The sequence below is a fragment of the Gavia stellata genome, chromosome 1 (genome assembly GCF_030936135.1).
Source record: "Gavia stellata isolate bGavSte3 chromosome 1, bGavSte3.hap2, whole genome shotgun sequence".
NCBI classification, from domain to species: Eukaryota; Metazoa; Chordata; class Aves; order Gaviiformes; family Gaviidae; genus Gavia; species Gavia stellata.
In genome coordinates this window covers 95,428,705-95,448,784 of record NC_082594.1, presented here as the reverse complement: position 1 = coordinate 95,448,784, position 20,080 = coordinate 95,428,705, and the positions used below count along the sequence as shown (strand labels likewise).

General features: G+C 39.2%; 1 protein-coding gene across 5 annotated transcripts in view; it reads left to right on the top strand.

Moving 5' to 3' along the window:
• The window catches only part of CASK (calcium/calmodulin dependent serine protein kinase), a 220,299-nt gene that overhangs the window by 72,365 nt on the left and 127,854 nt on the right, over nt 1-20,080 (top strand). For all 5 annotated transcript variants that reach the window (XM_059816928.1, XM_059816721.1, XM_059816994.1 and 2 more), the window contains exon 3: nt 19,497-19,602. In XM_059816928.1, the coding sequence (XP_059672911.1) occupies nt 19,497-19,602 (106 nt within the window). The remainder of the gene's footprint in view (nt 1-19,496; nt 19,603-20,080) is intronic.

The window sequence follows — 20,080 nt, the reverse complement described above, 5'->3', positions numbered from 1 at the left end:
AAAATTCTAATCACTGATTCTAGTATTGAAACAAACACAGACAGTTAGACAAAACATCCCTTGCCTCCTCCTTTCCTGGTCGCCACTCCCCTGGCCACACGTAGCATTCAGTCCCTTCTGAGAGGCAGCGGGCAGGTGGGAGATGGGGTCAGCGCATGCTGGTTCCTGCAGTGGTAGCAGCCTCTGTGGAGCTGTACCTCTCGGCGCTGCTCTGGTTGCTGCTCTGCTCCAGCCCCTAGTCTGCTCTCCTGCTCCAGCCTGCTCCTTTTTCCTTCTGGCTCCTGACTTCTCCTACTCTGGCCTTGTTGTTCCTTTTATTTTCTCTTGGTTTTTTGGTGTTTACTGCCCTGTCTTAAACATGTTTTCACAGAGACTCTATGAAGTCCTCTGGTTCAGAGGTGCCACATGTGGCTGACGGGGCTCAGCTGTGTCCTGTGGTAGGTCCATTGCGGAGCCAGCTGTGCCTGGCATGGGGCAGCCCCTCATCTCTTCCCACTGAGCGCACCCTCACAGCCACCTGCTACCAACACCTCACCAGTTGTGCCTAATACACACAAACACATCCCACCACTCTTTTATGAACTTGTATGAATTTGCTCTTCTTTTTCTTTTTTTGGTCTTTGCAGTCTTGCTTTTCCTTGCCCTATTTGAAGACATTTGCTGTTAAGTAATGTTGGCGTAAATTGATAACAGGGGAAATACAGCTGGAGTTCAGTGCAGGGTACTGTTTTGTTCCTTGCTTATCCATTTGCCTGTTACAACATAAGAGAAATGTCTACCTTGGTTCTGTTGCATTTAGTAACATCCTTCTATAGAGTATAGTAACAACTTTTGAGGAATTACGGGCTCACTAACAGTCAAAGCTATTCACAGCTTCAGGGTATGGTGATCCGAGTTGCAGATGCTGGTCTGAGGACTGAGGGCACATATATGTGCCAAGATATGTAACGAACTTTGGAAAAAAAAAAAATCTTAATATCTGTTCTGTTTTTTTAATAAAAATAACTTACATTTTGAAAACTTTTTAGGTCTTCCATGTAGTGCCAACTACTGCAAAAAATTTGTTTCTTCAGTGATATAAAAACTGATAGGGAGAGATAGTTTCTTTATAAAATTGGGTATTTTCTGGGTTAGTATTTAGAAATGTTATGTTGTAGAACAGAGCTTTAGAGCTGGTCATGCTGTGGTGACAGTTTGTTTGCTGATAGGAAGGCAGGTTCATGTCCTGAATCAAATCTTATACCCTCATGTGACATTGCAATAACTAGATTTCTGCTTGGCACTGTTCTTCACTGTCACCCTAGCCTCTTGCAACCTGATTGCTGGATTTGCCCAAGAGAAGTAGCTCCTCTGAAGAACATCATGTCAGATGAAGAGGATTCTGCTATGCTTTGTTTTTCTGAAATTTTGATTCTCTTCCTAGTAACAAGCCTTGGACCTTCAGTTCCTGTACGTGCTTTGTTTCCTCAGCTTGTTGGCTGTATTCATGATCTAGTGGCCCAAAAAAGAAATGAATACACCTGGTCTAGTTCTGAGGTAAAGAGGAGGAACTGCTACACTTGAGGGCACTGGCTTTGCTGAGATAATGCCAATTTCAGGATTTGCTTCATCATCTCAGAAGATTCTGTCCTCCTCCTGTATCAGTTAGTACAGAATTTCTGAGTTGTGCATCACCCCACATTTGCCACATTTATGTTTTGTAGATGCTGGATGTCACTTGTGCATAATTTTGTTTTGCCCTTCCTGTTATTAATGAGGGTCTTTCTTATGGGGAAGGTAAGAGTTCCTTACCTCGCCAGGTGGACTAGATTCTGGCTTAGTATTCCTACAGATTGAACTTTCCACTGCAGTTGTCTGGGACTGTGAGAGCTTAAGGAATCTTGTTTCTTTCATAGTTGGATGGAGTCTGTCTGGCAGCAATTCTTGTCATGTGTTAGTAGGAATTGGTGTTCACTTAGACGTTTGCATATAGGAAAAGTTGAACCTATTGAAGAAGGACCCAATTCCCAACAGAGTTTAGAGGTTTTAAGGACTACAATGGGGCAACACTTAATTTTTTTTGCAATGTAATATGTGTTATTACTTTTGTGTAAATGGTGATCTGGGTAGCTGTTAGTTCTCTGAAGTGGTATGGGGAGGGCAAACTTCCCTACAGTTAATTCTTCTCATGCTGTTCTTTAAAGATACAGTGTTTCCTCAAGTATTCTTCCAAAGATTAATTCCACCTAAAACAGGATGTTAGCTTTTGCCACAGAAGTACAGTTTTTTGAGAGTACAAAAGAGAAGATACGTTTTACATCACAGACCTGCAGAGGAATCTTTTGAATAATAACAAGACCAGATTCTTAAGGCAGGTCCAATGCTATTTGCACTGATGTATCTATAGGAATACCCATTCCCATGCATGGACTCGAGAGGAAAAATGGGTGCAATAAACGTCTACTGTAACAGTGTCAAGGTGGACTACTTTTCAATTATAAAAATACACTCTAAGGCAGAAAATATGTTGGTTGCCTTGTTGAGTAATATTTCCAACCTTAATATTTTCTAAACAGCCAGTTGGAGCTCCCTTCACATTTTAAGGAAGTGATATGCTGTGCTGAAGTGTCCATTCTTGACAGAGGTGGTCCTGCAGTTTGAGGTGATTCCACTTCCCAGAAACGGTGATTATGAGCTCCTGGAGTCTCTCAAATCTGATTTAAGGAAAAAAAGACAACAAACAAACAAAAACACCAACCTAATTTAATGAAGACTGCTTTTTATTGTTTTTTTTAAAACTATTCTTAAGTTTCTTTGAGCAGTGAAGGCTACATGTACATTCACTTTTGCTCTCTTCTTTCCACTCTCCCACTGCTCTGAAATTCCTTCAGCATCTGATTAGGCTCAAAAGGGAACAAAAAGAAGTGTCTTTGCAATGTTTCTTTTCGTGTAATTGTAGGGCACGCGTTCTGGTAGCACTGACTGGCAGAGAGTTAAAGCTGGACAATTGTCCTTTCACATCTACTAGCATGACCTAGATGGGCATGCTTTCTCTGTTTGGTCTTTGGACTTGCTTGTGGGCGTTGTGTGATTTACATGTTGTATTTTGATGTGATGCCGTAACCTGGGGGCCTGATGGCATCCACCCAAGGGTGATGAGGGAGCTGGCGGAGGAGCTTGCCAAGCCGCTCTCCATCATTTATCAACAGTCCTGGTTAACGGGGGAGGTCCCGGACGACTGGAGGCTTGCCAACGTGACACCCATCTACAAGAAGGGTCGGAAGGAGGATCCGGGGAACTACAGGCCTGTCAGCCTGACCTCGGTGCCGGGGAAGGTTATGGAGAGGCTCATCTTGAGGGCGCTCACGGGACACGTGCAGGACAACCAAGGGATCAGGCCCAGCCAGCACGGGTTCATGAAAGGCAGGTCCTGCTTGACCAACCTGATCTCTTTCTATGACCAGGTGACCCACCTAGTGGATGAGGGAAAGGCTGTGGATATTGTCTGCCTGGACTTTAGTAAAGCCTTTGACGCTGTTCCCCACAGTATTCTCCTAGAGAAGCTGGCGGCCCATGGTTTAGACAGGTACACTCTTCGCTGGGTAAAAAACTGGCTGGATGGCCGAGCCCAGAGAGTTGTGGTGAATGGGGTGAAATCCAGTTGGTGGTCGGTCACAAGCGGAGTCCCCCAGGGCTCAGTTTTGGGACCGGTCTTGTTTAATGTCTTTATTGATGATCTGGATGAGGGGATAGAGTGCACCCTCAGCAAGTTTGCAGACGACACCAAGTTGGGTGGGAGTGTTGATCTGCTTGAGGGTAGGAACGCTCTGCAGAGGGATCTGGACAGGCTGGATCAATGGGCTGAGGCCAACCGGATGACGTTCAACAAGGCCAAGTGCCGGGTTCTACACTTTGGCCACAACAACCCCAGGCAAAACTACAGGCTTGGGGATGAGTGGCTGGAAAGCTCCCCCGCAGAAAAGGACCTGGGGGTGTTGATCGACAGCCGGCTGAATATGAGCCAGCAGTGTGCCCAGGTGGCCAAGAAGGCCAACGGCATCCTGGCTTGTATCAGAAATGGTGTGGCCAGCAGGAGCAGGGAGGTGATCATGCCTCTGTACTCGGCTCTGGTAAGGCCGCACCTCGAATCCTGTGTTCAGTTTTGGGCCCCTCACTACAAGAAAGACATTGAGGTGCTGGAGCGTGTCCAGAGAAGGGCGACGAAGCTGGTGAGGGGTCTGGAGCGCAAGTCTTATGAGGAGTGGCTGAGGGAAGTGGGGTTGTTCAGCCTGGAGAAGAGGAGGCTGAGGGGAGACCTCATCGCTCTCTACAGTTACCTGAAAGGAGGTTGCAGAGAGGTGGGTGTTGGTCTCTTCTCCCAAGTGACTAGTGACAGGACTAGAGGAAATGGCCTCAAGTTGCGCCAGGGGAGGTTCAGGCTGGATATTAGGAAAAAGTTCTTTACTGAGAGAGTAGTGAAACATTGGAATAGGCTGCCCAGGGAGGTGGTAGAGTCACCCTCCCTGGAGGTATTCAAGGAGCGTGTGGATGTGGCATTGTGGGATGTGGCTTGATGGGCATGGTGCTGTGTGGTGTTGGGTGGGTTGGTTTTTGGTGTGTTGTGTGGTTTGTTTTTGGGGTTTTTTTGTTTGTTTGGGTTTTTTTGTTTGTTTGTTTGTTTGTTTGTTTTAGGTTGGACTTGATGATCTTACAGGTCTTTTCCAACCTTAGTGATTCTGTGATTCTGTGATTCTGATTCTGTAACGTGGCAGCCATTGTAACAAGTGCTAAAACAGGAAAAGGAGCAGTTTTGTTTGTGTAGAGTAACTTATATGTTGTTCCTCCAGTATTGAGATGTAAATTGTCATTCTCATTTGGTCTGTAGGCTTTTGCACAAAGGCTAACCCGGAAGAGTGTTCCGAGGTCAGGTGGTTTGCTTTGGTTGTTACAGCAGTGGAGTTTATTCTATCCATCGGAACTGTTTCCAAAAAGGATGGCATGTTTCATGTATCAGGACTTCAAGAAAGAGTTTGTAAAACCAAGCAAGCTCTGCTCTAGGCTTGCCTTTCTTAGGCCTGCTGTCTGGGCAGGTCCCTGTTGGACCCTGTTGCAACTCCGTGGCTCCTTAGGTCTTGAAAGATTATAGAACGTGAAATTTTTTTCCCTTTCATCTGATACTACGCTGATACTTTATTTCAATGCCCAAGTCCGTTCTTCAACAGATTTTAACCACTCAAAGAATGGTCAAAGTCTAACTCAAAGATCAGTTATTGCTGAAGGTCTTGTAACTTACAGTATGAGGTGATTATACTGAAAATGTGTTATAGTAATGAAGGGTATGTGTAGACAAGAAGCAGAAGAAAATTTTTGAGCTTTTAAAATTAGAAAATGAAAGTTTTAGTAAATTTTCTTAAAAGTTTTTTGTGCTTACTAATTACATTATTTGTAAATAATAGGTTTGTTTAAAATCCTTTTCCAAACTAGAGACAATTGATCAGATTTCATTGCTATTAGCAGGCAACTGGTTTTACATAATTTTTATCATGTGAATTTTATCAGTATTTTGAGAACTTGAAGATAAATTTGCAGTTAAAAGATAGGAAAGCAAATAAAAGTAGTCTGTAGGAGAAATGGTTGTTACATTTGTGCAGTATTTACATTTATACTTACATATAATAAGTTAAAGTTCAGTCAATGTTGTAACTGTCCTCAAAGTTTAATTTGGCATGTAACTTAGACTTTTGGTACATGTATTTTTGCAAAAACTCTTAAAAATTGGTTACGACGGATAGGTCGCTGTCTGCTTTCACCATTGTTTGATTCCAGTATTCATTGCTGGCAACACATTGCACTTTTGTGTCTATGATTGTTCTTAAGTTGGCACGAGCATCACTTGAATAATATTGCTGTGGTAACAAAATGTTTGTATGGATTCCAGTTTCATGATTTTCTGTGGCATTTGGAAAACAAAAGATGATTTAATTTAATAAAGCACATCTCAAGAATGCTGAAAAGTTCAAAGCTTTAGGCTCACGTTCAATGCTAAAGGTTCAAAGGTTTAAAAAAATGTGTTGAGAGTTTTAATTCATTTTTTTCAGCTTAAGAATGTTATGATGCAGTTTATTGTGTTTTAAAATCCTACTTACCTTATAAGAAGTTACAAAGAGGTTTTCCAAACTGATTGTACTATGTGGAAAACATAGGCTTTATATAAACTGTATAAATTCCTCTGTGCCCTGAGGCCATTTTACTTCCCTAATTAGTTGTTCATGGATGAAGATTTATGCAATAGGATGATTTAAGCAGCCAAATCTTACTTCTCTTTGGTAAATGGAGACTGAGGTACTGCAGCTATTAAGAAAAAAGAAGGGCAATAATACAGGTGCAGTGGGATGTGTTAGAAAGCATGTGGATGTGCAAAACATTTACAGTGTGCTTGTATCTGTTGAAATGTGTGAGCTCTAGCTCAGCACCAGTCCAGAACTGACCCTTTGGAGGGTGTCAGCCCCATTTTCTTGATGCTCCATTTCTGTGTCTGTTTATTACCATATCCATAGCTGGGCTAATAAATCCTCAAGAATCAGGGTCACTGTGACTTTCAAGTGACCTTACATGGAGCTAGCTCAAGTCCATCATGGTTCATTAATTCAGGTATTGACTGGGAGAGACTATACTGTATCATCATGCCCTGAAGGAGCATAGCTGTTTTGCATATACTACGTTTAAGCTAATAAATTCTGCTAGACCTGAGCTGGCTCTTAATATTGTTGCAGATGCATATGCAACCTGCATAAGCAGTTCACAGATTTGCAAATTTGACTTTTTATGTCAAAGTCACAGGCATGTAACTCATCTCCTTCCTCAGTTTCTTGTCGTCTTCTGCCTACTGCAGTATCCTGGAAAAATGAGAACATGGTTGTGCAGTGTGAGACACACTGAACAGGTTGTTTCACCAGAAGAGGTTTGTGAGGGAAGGGAGGTCAGGCTGAAACTAGTATTTGCTTCCTCCTTCAAGGAGGAGGTGGGGAGTACATTTTGTGCAACTAACTGTGCCTCAGATTATTTTCAGGGTCTGGACAATGCTGCATTCAGCCTGAGACTCAAGTGTTGTCATGTTAAGACATGGTTTTGATTTTGTTGTGCAGACAGGAAAGGTGGTCTAAAGAATCTGTGGAATGGGTCAGGGGTCTCTTAATTCAGCTGACCTATGTGAGTGTTGTGGTTTATGTTTCGAAGTACCCCGTCATGTCAATGAAATTCTTTATCCTAGTGGTATTTAATGTAGACAGATACTTAATCTTTTTTTTTTTAACTTGTGAGGAAAGAAAATTTGATTCTTTCTTTTAACAAAAGAACCCTGTTGACTGTTTCTTCCAGTGCTCTTATAAAGCTCTGTTTTGCAGAGAGGATATAGATTATTATCAGTTATTCTACTTCTGTGGACTTCTAAAATATAATAGCGGACATATGCTTTGACTATTTAGTATCTATGCAAGCTTATTGTTGCTCTTGCACTTAAGAGCAAGAAAAATGGGCAGAATTTTTAAAGTTCTGTTCTTACTCTAATTGATTGTCATTTCACATTTGGATACCAAAGAAAGAAAATGGATCTCATGCTAAGCATGCAGGAGTGAGATAGTACAGGTTAGTTGTTGGAACAAATTTGAGGCAAGCCTTTTAATACCTGAAGAAGGTTCATTCAGTTCTGAGAGTGTTTTACATGCAAGTACTATCAGTGTAAGTACTTAATAATCTTTGCTCTGTCAAGCAGGAGGAGCAATCCGTTATCCCCAGCTGGTTACTGCAAGACTTTATAGATCGATGCCAGTCCCTCAAAATACACTGTAACAGTGAAGGAAATTGTTGTATATTACTATGTGGTTCTTGCTTTTGGCATCACCTGGAATTTCAGAGGCAGTGGGAAAGTCACTCAGAAATTAGTTAAAAAGCTATGCAGATATACTGTTTCCAAGTCTATATCTCCTGCTTTCTGATATAATTTCCAAGTTCACAGATTAGATTAGGTGACCAAACTGTTTCTAATTCAATTTTTGCTGAGTATGAATTTTAGGTATTTTTTGTTCCCCGCTCATAACCAGGAAATAGAGGGGAAATGAAATACTGTTTTCTTGACACTTGGGTGAGATTAAAGAAGTAAACTCTTCCTGTCTGTATTGGTGAAGAGGAATTGTCCTTTAAATATCATGAGAAGTGTGTGAATGTTATGAAAGAAAATATTTTTCAGATTACCTTTAATTGCGAAAGGATTCAAATCAGTTCATAGGCAAAATTGCCACTGGATAGGTTCTTTATGGGGATATGTTACCTCTGTCATTTTTGGCTACTTTACAGATCAAAGCATAAGTGACTATTTGTAAAATGTTGCAGTATTTTCAGCCTGTTGTACAATCCAAGTTAGGCAAGTTAAAACTTTATTCCTAGAGCTGTGACTTGAATGTTGCTAGAAACAAGTTTGAGCTCAGTTGCACTGGTTTCTTTCATCACTAACACTTGATTTTTGTGGAATGAAAGGGGGTATGTATTTTAAGGGCACTGGTTTCAGAGGCTTGGAGGAGTATTGCAACTGCATAAGCAGAAAAGGGAAAAGGTGCTCTTTAAAGCACTACAACCTTAATAGACAGTATTTAAAAGTATTTTACGAATATGTGGAAATAGTAAGTCTAATTAAAACATTGTTGGTTCTTAGCATGAAATCCTGAAAGTGCTGGTAAAGAATACATTCAGTAGTGGCTTTTTATTACTAAACTAAGACATGCACACCTGTTTTACAAAACTTGCTTTATAATGTGTCCATTAACAAAGAAAAAAAAATGTTGTATGACTTTTGGTAATAATTGCAAAGAGAAGCATGTACAGAAGTGAAGCAAACCAAAACTAGCTTTTTTCTTATCCTTAATTACTGCTGCTTGGAGTTTTCTGGTTCCTGACATTATTCTGTCACTGAACCAGAAAACAAGTTTCGTTAAGGTAATTGTTCTTCAGCATTCAGACATCACTCTACTACAGGATTTCCTAGTTAGACAGAATTGATATGATCCTTAAAAGTTGCCAGATAGTTATCTATTACTTGGGGTGTGTCTGCAGTGCACTGTGGATGCTGTTTGTCCTAGAATTCAGTGTGCTGTGGAGGGAGCTTTTGGTACTCAGGCTGTCTCAGGACAGCCTCTCATAATGCAGCTTGCGCTGTTTTACCTACCTAAGAAAAACTATAAGGTAACCTGTGCTGCATGCCACAGCTACCACAACTAAAACTCTGTCACTCACTGAGCTATGTGGCATTGCAGAATTAATTTCATCAGAGTAGATTGGTATTTTGGATGCTGGTTTTGCCTGGGTTGTCTAGACTTGATATAGGCAAAATAGACTATATTCCGTTTCTGGCATTAGTGAGCAATTGATTTTGCATTGGCTATGCAAAGCCTGGCAGTTCAAGACCAAAGAAACTTTGATCAAAGCAAACAAACAAACAAGTAAATTTTGTCTGCATGAGAAACATCTTAAGCAGTCAATTCCCTTTTCTAAGTGTCTTTGGGCACTCTATTTCTGCCTGTTAGTGTTCAACAGCAGCAGTGTAATGGATTATTTAACCCTTCCTAGAATAGGAGTTAGGGACAGTTTGTCTAGACTAGCCAAATCTCTTAAAAATAGATTTCCTTTGTGTCTTTCAAATTCCAGACTTTTTCCTGTAAAACTGAGATTCTTTGTTAATACCACAAAGTAAATTTCCCTGTCATTATGTTCAGGAAAAGGCTAGGCCATGGGAGAAAAGACATTTCAAATAAAAAGAAAACTGCAAATATTATAATGAACAGCAACAGAAATAACATTTAATTTTTTAGGATCAAGTAACATTCTTTGCTTGATAATGTTCCATTGCCTTCTAGGGCACTTACTTGATGTAATGTCATTACATTTTAGTACATATTTAAAGGACTGCAGAGTCTAACCTTTAGTTAACCTGATCTGCCTAAGTGAATTTTGGCCAAAATATTAAAGAGTTGTCAAAGTTTGGTGTAAAAATTTTCTGCTGATCTGAATTTAACATTGATAATGATACTCTTAGCACATTCTGAGATATGCATCACCTGTATTGCCCTGGCCAAAGGCTGAAGAGAAAACATAAACAGACACATAATACATGCGCGCGCACACACCCCCCGCAGCAAAAAAAAAAAAAGAAAAAAAACAAATCCCCTGAAACAAACAAAAAAAAAAAAACCAAAAAAAACCACCCCACCCCACACTGTGTGATTAACCTTTAAAAAAGAGAAATTCCAGTGATTTAAACTGGACTACTTGCAAGTTCTAGCTTTCTAAAGCTTTTTGCTGGCCTTCAAAGTAATAAACACACTGCTCTGTTACAGTTTTTTGGATTAAACAAAGAACTTCTGGCTCACAGCAGCGAACTGTTTAAATGTATTCCAGTTGTGTAATACAATTATCGATGTGTGCAGTGTAGTAGGTTACTGGTGTAGACATCAGCTCTGAATGGCTCGTTAGGCATAGGGGAGAGAATGGCTTTCCACAGAATCTGGATAAAAGGGTGCTTAGCCCTCGGTGTACCTTAATTATTTTAGGGTGGCATACTTTTCTTTTGTTCTTAGGCCTGAACTGTAATCATCATTAATCAGATCAATGGTATAAAACTGGCCAAACGTAAAGCTGTCTGCGGCTAAATAAATGCAGCCAGCTTTTGTATTCAGTTGCTGACTACATACCAGATCAAAGCAGGAGCTGTATTGCCACCTAGTGAGAAACCTGTAGGTACGCATGTTGACTTGGAGTTGCATAAACATAGGAAATTACAGAGAGGAAAGAGAAATAGGACCTGACTTGTAAGTTCATTTTTCAATTTTAATTTGAGTTTCAGTTAAATGTATGGAAGTATAAAGCTACTGCAAGTTAGCATTTCCTGATAATACTGTGAAGTCTGGTATTCTCAGTTTTCTGACTTCTTTAGTCTTTGGGAGGAGGACAGCGATGTTCTAGACAGTTGTGATTTGACATATTGTCAAACACTTTAAGCCAGTGCTGCTGTTGAGATGAGGAATGCTGCTGTAATCTGGCCGTTTGTTTCTATTGCTGTGCTATCAACTCTGTTGTGTTTATAAGTGTTTGTGCAGATACCTAGAACTAGCCAGAACTAGTCTGGTTGAAAAACAGCTCTAAGGGGAGGGGAAAAAAGATCGTTTGCAGTCGGATCAATTCCTTGATTCTGTTTATTGTGGAGTTGCACAAGCAGTTGCCCTAGCACGAAGGAGAGAGGTGGTGCAGGAGGGGAGAGTGAGTTGACAAAAGAGGGAACAATTGCTGCTTTTAACGGGGCTGCTAGTTTAAAGTATTTATCAGTCAGTTTTCACTACAAGAAAAAACAATCTGTGTAACTTTATGAAATTATGACCTTCCAGTCATTTCAATAAAGAAGACCAGTGTGACCTTACAGCTGAGCATTTTGCCAGTTCAGTGCTCCAGCCAGCATGTAGCATTCTTTTACCAAATACACATCTTGTCTCTAACTGTTTTTCTATTTTTTTGTTTTATTTTTTAAAGAAGTTTCACAGCATATTCTGACAGAGCAACGGCTGCACATACCCTTCCATTTCCCTCTGTTAAAGAATTCATTGTATCACAAAGTGTTTAAAATTGTTGTTTGTAGTGTAGCAACATGTGGTCTATGGTAATTGGGAAGGTGTTGGGTTTCAGACTATGCTACAGTGCTGCACAACAGGTGGGAACATGGGATTTAATATAATATAGTTATCAGTAGTGAAGCCACTTTTATAATTTGATTGATCATGTCTTGAGAGTCAATGCCTATTTTCAATTTCGTCTCATTAATTATTGAAAACAGAGCAATGTTAGGAGAAAAGGAAAGTGTTTCAGATTTTACAGCAGAGGTTCCAAAATGTCTTCAGCAGCAACTCCATTTCTGTTTGGAAATCCAAACTTGTGACAGAGACAGCCCTCCTTATTCCTTTTTAAATTAATTTATGGAGTTTATAACACTGCTTCTGATTATCGTGTCCCTACTTGAGTTTGTGAAATACTTTTGAAACTGCTACTTTGCAGCAGGGAGGACTACTAACACTGTTTTGAAATACAGATTGTGCATCTTTAAAAAAATGTAGGAAGTGCTGGTTTCATTTTTTCTGTGTTTCCCCTCTTCTTCTTCTGTTCCCTTACTTCACTGAACCTGCTGTTGAGTATAAACCAAGAGGATGTAGAATGTAGAAAATCTTAGATGAGAGATATGGGCTTATCCAATCTTTGTTCCTGCTTGAGAAAGATTAGATTTGATTTTTATTTTTTTTTTCATTGTGGTGGGTGCTTTGTAAAAAGTTGCTTAGAATTATCATTTAGTTAAATAAAATTAAATTATTTTGTTTTAATTATCTGCAATAGGCAGCTGTTAATATTCTTTCAGACATTCTTAAACATTTTTATTAGTTCAAGTTGAGTCATTATGCAAAATACACCATCGTATTTATGGAAATGAGTGAAAGGAGGGAGGCTTTGCTTTCACAAACACAACCATGCAAACCAACATACCGTGTCTGTCAGATATGTGATTCTGGACAAGTCTGGTGGATGTATCGGAAGTCATGAGAGAAAAGGAAAGGAAAGTGTTTTTTCACACCCACTTTCATGTTCTTCATAGCTGATGGAGTATGAACTGAGGAAGGAAAATTGCCTTTTAAGTCTCTCAAGACACCCAACTCCAGCTAACAAGCCATTAACATGTTTATGTCCAAACACTGAGAAAGGATAGAGTAGAAAATCAAAGTTATTCAGAATTTAGCAAGTGTCTATAAAGTCTGATTCCACGAAATGGAGACTTCCATTGGTTTCTGCATGGGGGGGCTCAGAAATGGATTTTGGTTGTTGAATATTAGCTGTAACTGCATTTTCTTTTTCTTTCTTCATGTCATTGTTTTGTTTCCAAATGCTACAGTAGCATTAAAATAAAAGATACTGACTAGAGATGGATTATCTCACATTGTTGTTGTAATTGTTGATTACCATGGTGTTTTTATCAAGAGCCATTCAAAATCTACATGCATTTGTTTCTTTTTGATATATGTTTTAAGCATGTTTGTTAAGGTACAGATTGATTGTACAATAAAAGATTTGGTGACAACGGAGACACTTTGCAGGGAAAGGTGTGCACTTGTGTTTTGCAACATCCTAAGCAGCTCCGAGTGCTGGCTTTCATAGTCTTATTTGCTTTCTCCTTCCATATTCCTTTCCTTTCTTTTAAGCCAGCTTCTCTGCTTGAGATTGCTCACTGAGCCATTTCACATGCTAAGACTGCATGACACCGAGCCAGTGGGGAAAAAAATGAATTTTTTTTTTACTGAGTTAACACTGAAATGGTTTGGTGTGTGGTGTGACAAGCTCCAAGCTGCTGCACAGTGGAACAGAGGGCAAGAATGTGTGTGGGATGAAGGGAGATACAGCCAGCAGTTAAATCAGCTTGGCTACCACAGAGTTTTAGCCACCCCAAAGTGTGTGGGAGGGGAGGTAGGAAAGCTTTTACTACGTGTTGAGGCAAGGAGTCATTAAGTGGTCAGATGTAACCGTGTGATGAGGAGTCAGTCACATACACCAGGAAGGCAGGCAGCATGGTTTTAATTAAGAGAAAGGGGAGTACTCTCTCATGGAAGAAAAAAATAAAACATCTTTGAGGCAGAAACTTCACTGTGGTTCTGTAGTATAGGAGTTTCATTGCCAATGTCAGTATAAGATGTTCCAACCTCCAGCTGCTCATTCCTGTTGCAGTATGTTGCCTGTGCTGAGAGCTTGTATGACTTCCTTGCTCTATTATTAGAATAATAAAACCTAAAAGTAATTTTCACAGAGGAGCAAGAATGAGAGAGAGGATAGGGAAACTTTTTAAGCTAGTATTGCCCTGAAAGTTCACCTGGTTTTGGAAGTGAGGTTAAACTGTAGTTTGCTGTTGTGCAGGATGTGTCATGTGCTTGTTGCATGCTGTCTTGAAGCAGAGGTGAATAGCGGTATGCTCAGCTTGGAGGTAGTCAACTCCTCTGGAGCCCCTTGAAGCACAGTGTCTAGTGCAGTCTTGGCTACTAGAAAATGGAGCAGACCTGTATTAAATATAAGTGGTAAGTTTTCGGTCATGAGAGCCTGCAGGGGCGGCTTCCGTGGGAAGAGGCTCGGGGCTGCCCTGTGCTGGGCACAGCCGGTTCCAGATGGCTCCAACGGACCAGAGCTGAACCCATCAGCCGTGTGTGTGGCGCTTCTGTGAAAATACATTTAAGGAAGGGTAGGAAACACTGGAGCAAGGCGTGGGTAGTGTGAAACAAAAAGAGGGAATACCAAGATCAGGGAAGGAGGAGGTTCACCGTGGCAGAGCAGCAGATATCCCCTGCAGCCCATGGAGGACCCGTGCTGGAGCAGCAGAAAGATGTGAGAAGAAAGAAGCAGCAGAGAGGAAACACTGTGTACTGAACATGACCCCGACCCGCCCTGCACCAGTCAGAGTTGGGGGGTAGAGGAGTCTGGAGTGAAGTTGAGCCTGGGAAAGGGGAGAGAAAATTTGTTGGTTTAATGTTTAACTTTTTTTGATTCCCTCTACCCAAATCAATAAGTATTTATTTATTTTAATTGGTAATAAATTGAGTTAACTTTGTCAAGTAAGGCAATTCTGCCCACAGTAGTAACTGGTAAGAAATTTCCCTGTCTTTATCTCAACCCATGAGCTTTTTTTGTTCCTGTTGTTTGTATTTTCTGCCCCCGACCTGCTGAGAGCAGAGAGTGAACAAGAGCCTGGGCAGGACTTTATCAGCTAGCCAAGGCTAATCCACAAAACAAAAACCAATGTGTTTGTAGAGTGAAAGAAGCAGTTGGTGCTGACTTCTCAGTGTCTGCCTTATACGTGCTTCAGGGGGTTACTTTGAACTAGGCCTAGTCTGGCTTTGTGGCCTGTTCAAGAGTGGAGTGCATCAGGCACATTTCCAAAGCACATCATTCAGTTTAGCTGTATCTGGAAGAATTCCATTTGGAGTGGTCAGCAGCTTCTCCATGATGCGCACCAAAGGATGGTAGGTGAGAGTGACACAACCAAATGAAAAAAGCTTATTGATTTCCTTTTAAAACTTAGCACTACCACATCTATTTAAATTATGTATAATCATTTTCTCACTGTAGAAAAAATATAGAAGCATTTTAAGCAAGAAGTTTCCTACTGATGTAGATCATTCCTTTCAAAATACTGTCATACCTGAGCTGTGGCTGGAGAACCAATCCTTTAAAGGACTGAGCCTGGAAAATCAGAATGCTGTATGTTTAAAAATGACGTATGTCTTCCATCTTCCTAAGAAACTTGATGCCGTCCTTCCCCAAAAAAGATGTGTCTGTTAAAGTCCGTGCATGTCACTTTTAAGATGTTAAAATGGTGCTATAATCCAGGCTGCTAGAGAGCATCTAATTCTTCCATGCTGCAGGATACCAGCAGCATACTTTCAAAATATGTTCAGTATGTTTGAGATGTTTTAAAACCTTGGCTATCAAATTTTGAAAGGAAATTAGGTGTTTGCCAGAATTGTCAGAGATGCGTAGGATATTAGGTAGTTAACTCCCATGGAAATTTTAAGTGATGTTCATGTTTTATATTTTCTATCAAAGACTGACATATCTTTCTTTACAATTATTTAGAGCAGTTATCTTTTCAGTGCTTCCAGCAATTCATTTTCAGTGTCGCTATCCAAACACAAGGCTGCATTTTTCTCTGGGTGGTGATCATCGCTGGGAATTCCCTTTTCCATCTTGGAAGTCTGAACTTTCATGCCATTTCAACAACTTCAGTGACTCTCTCTAAATAATTAGCCATGTATAAAATGGAAACTTGATGTGTCTCCAGCTGCTAAAAAAAGTCAAAGTTTTGTAAACAGACTGAAATTCTGGAATGTTTATTGGTAACTGTTGTGTAAAATGACAGCTTTTAAATGCTTTTCAAATTATGATCAGCAAGTTAAATGAAACACCACATCTTTCTCCCTATTTCTGGTTGTGTAACAATACCTTTCATCAGTTGGCAGAGAAACTTTCAAAGCTTGTGCTTTTAAAACTTGCTGTTCTATTTATTATCACTGTTGTCATTAATGTTTAATTTTGAAAGAAGTGCTGACAGAGAAGGCTTAAAGAATGGACTGGAAAGTCATTTCTTCAGCCGTATCTAGAAGAGAAAAAATAATAGATGAAGTGTTCGAAAAGGATTCAAATATAAAGTAATATAGTCCAGCAATTAACAGATGACTGTTTGGTTTAGATTCTAAGACCTTGTCTTGCCTTAGGTTATGTTCTTTTAGGTAAATTTTGTTTACTAGTGAAGGAGACTGTTCTAAATATGAGATACATAATCATTAGTAAATAGTACATGTCACGTCCTGCTGCTTAAAGCCAACTTAGTCCATTGGCAGGTTCTAGAGTTGTCCTGAAGCTCTTTTAGGTGTTTGGAATATGAAAGACTTATTTTGATATGGGATGTGTGGGACCTTTATTACTGTAGGACATGGCTAAAGTACTCAGCAGAGGTTTAGATAACTTAACAGGAGGTAGCAAATAGTTCATACCATGTTATATTCAGAATGATAAGTTACCGATAATATGGTGGCTCGCAAGGTAATAATGGGATTTTTCTTAGAAAATCTTCAGTCACCTGCTTGCAGCCAAACATCTGCTTGGTTTTATGTTGTATTCAGAACTGGAACAGTATCTGTAGGCACTTGGGATTTTAAATACCTCTTGAGGAACATGTGGATATGAAATTTAATTCAGTCTGGTAAAAGCATTTGTTAAAGGATTTAGTAGATTATGATGTCATTTTTTTAAGTGAAAACAATGAAATATCTGTGCCATCTCTGCCTTTTCTTCTCCCTCCCCTTTCCTTTTTACTGGCCTTAATCATGACATATTTTGACATTTGGGTCACAGTCCAAATGGACTTCAGAATCCATCATCTCTTTTCTGCCCTGTGGCTTTGTTGAATCAATGTGGTATATGCTCCTCTGTCTCTTTATACCTAGTTTTCTTCTTTTATAATATGTCTACTGTTAAACAAGTCCCGCCTGTTTTTAAAATAGGACTTTGTTCTGCCCTTAGCCCCAAGACCCCTTAGTCATACAAAACCTTGTTCTGTGACTTCTGTTCATCTGTTTTCCTGTTCGGAGATTTTATTTTCCACTTTCTGTTTCCCTTCCTCTGCTGCTGATGCTCAGTCTGTGACCAATTGTTTCATTCATGCAATATTACACAAAGGAATGAGGTAAATGGCAGCATGTATTTTCTTCCTCACAGTTCTACTTCCCTTCAAAATACAAATAAAGCCCACAAGAAATTACTAAAGTATAAAGTGGCCAAAATAAACTATTTTGAACACAATTTTTACCCGTAAATAAAGCAGAACTTTTCTGTCATTTCCTATTGGATTTTCACTTTGCTTTCCATCTGAAATAGGTATCAGATAGCATGTGTGGTAGCATTAAAGTCATTATACAATAAGAGACAAAATAAAAGCACCATATTATCTGGAGATCATAGTTATTCGCAGAATCAGATAGTTTTCTATTCTCCTATGCTATCTGTTGGTATGTTAACCTGTGATCCTATTTAGGAAAGACTGGATGTGTACTTCAGTGAAAGACAAGGAGAACCTCACTGCCTAGAAAAGAGGTGGTAATGATTAACTGTCAAATCAATGCCTAAGCATGATGGAAGGGAACATTGCAATATGGTTTTAGTAGTTCCTCTACATGAAGGTGGTGTAGAAACTGATACACAAGTATTTTCAATGATGAAAGACGTACTGCTATTTTCTTACTTGATAGAAAAGGGCAAATTTTACATTAATTGCTTTATCTAAATTTCCTCTGCCTCAGTGAGGGACAGTTATTTGCTTTTTTTTTGCTGCTCTGCTTGCAATTCCTAAGATGACATTACATAATCGTTCTGTGGGGTTGCTCTGCTCATTTTGCTTTTAGATTGTATTTGCAACAATGTGAGGGAAGGAAGTGCATAGTGCAAGTGTAATATGAAAGTTCTAGTATGAAAATTTGTACTTTGTGAATCTGAAATTTTTTCTTGGATTAAAAATCAGTCATTTCCAAATTGTGAGCATTTCTTCTGAATTTATAAATGACTAAAAGATCAAAAGTCTAGCATAAATCTGAGTAACCTGTTAAATTATTCACATGAAAGAATATTCATCTCAGTGCTTGTATTTTTGAATGTTACTGATTCGTGTTAGAAATGTAATAGGGCACATATGAAAATAGTGCATTTTAAATTTCTTTCTAGTGTAGCACAACAATGTGGTAAGCATTCTCAAACCAAGAAACCGTATTTATATTTTCCCATAAATACATATGTAGGTCATTCTTGAGCAATGAACAATTGTATGGAAAGAGAAATAGAAAAGTAAAATGTCTACTTCAGAAAACAGACTGATATTTTCCACTTTTCTCAAATTATCATCAAGGCTATTCATTCAGGATTTTGCTATTTTTCTAGAACACTAGTGGTAAGTTACAAGAGAAAAAAATTAAGGTTGATTGATAACAAAAATAGCGGTTTCAACAAAGAAAAAAGAAAACTAATTCAATGTGGTTTGGTTCTTTACATTTCTATATTAGCAGAAGGATTGATTTGTGATCAGAAAAAGTGTTGTTTGGTTAAAAACCAAATCTCTCAAGCTTTGAGAGTTGTCACAGTGGTTTCTGCTCTTTCTTTATTCACAAGTGTTTCTGCTTTTCTCCCTCTTCCGTAGAACAGAGGTGCAAGCTGTTTAAAACTTACGCCAGTGTCATTTCATATATTGTGATTTAAAAAGAAATAATCACTATTAAAGAAGTAAACTGCAAGAAATTTGAATGTAAGAAAAGACTTGTTTACTTATGAGGGTGATCACATACCGGTATAGTTTCCTAGACAGGTTGTAGAGTCTCCATTCTTGGAGATGTTCAAAACCCAACTGGATGTGGTCCTGGGCAACCTGCTCTAGTTGACCTTGCTTTGAGCTGAGGGATCAGACTAGAGACCTCCAGGTTTTAATAGTTCTGTAGTGTGGTAAAAGAGCCAGTCTTCCATATTTGGAGATAATTTTGCAGTGATATTGGACATTTAGGATGAAAACCTTGCTGTAGTCTGCATATGTGCATTAAAGGAACTTACTAACATACAGTTCTTCAGATTATGACCAAGGAGATCTTTTATTAATAGGTCAAATCAAGAAAGCTATTAAGTTTTATGTGTTTATATTTTGAGATCTATGTGAGTTTTTTAACTTAATTTTGCACTTAAGTTCTGAAGGAGAATAATTAAATATCATCTCATCAGTGTTCTTTATAAAGATTAAAGAATTTATTAGAAATTTCAGATGTGTACATGTTTTCAAACATTGTGTTCTGTTTTCAATTTTTTTTTTTTTTATACAACAGCTTGATTATTTAGCTAATACACTACCTTATTATCTTCCACAGATCTGAAGAGGGAAGCCAGTATTTGTCACATGCTGAAGCATCCTCATATTGTTGAACTGTTGGAGACATACAGCTCAGATGGAATGCTTTATATGGTCTTTGAGTTGTAAGTTTCCCTCTTTGATTTTACCTTTCTTTGTTGTCATTTGCTAAATAAATCCTGAAAGTATGTCTGCTTCCACCTGCTTGTTTTGTAGCTCAGAAGTCTTGACTGCTATGAAAATATTTATTTCTGGCAAGTACAGGTTGTTCCATATAAAAAAAAGTTGTCACACTGGCTAACTGGCTAACATCAGGCTGATTCTTTATAGCATGCTTTCTGAGGGCAGATGTGCTGTTCATTGATGGCTGCTTTGTCCCTAATAGGGTACATGAGAACGAGTTAAAAATCTGCTGATAGTCATCATCTTTGCGTAACTGTTGGTATGCTATTCCAGTTGTGAAGTTTTGTTTGTTTTTTTCCAGACTATTGTTTCTTTAGCACTGCTTTTCCTTTTCTAGATTAAAAAGTAAAGCTTAGTGGAGTATTTAAGTATTCTTGTAAATTGATATGCCTGTTCACATCATATGAAAAGAGGCGTTTG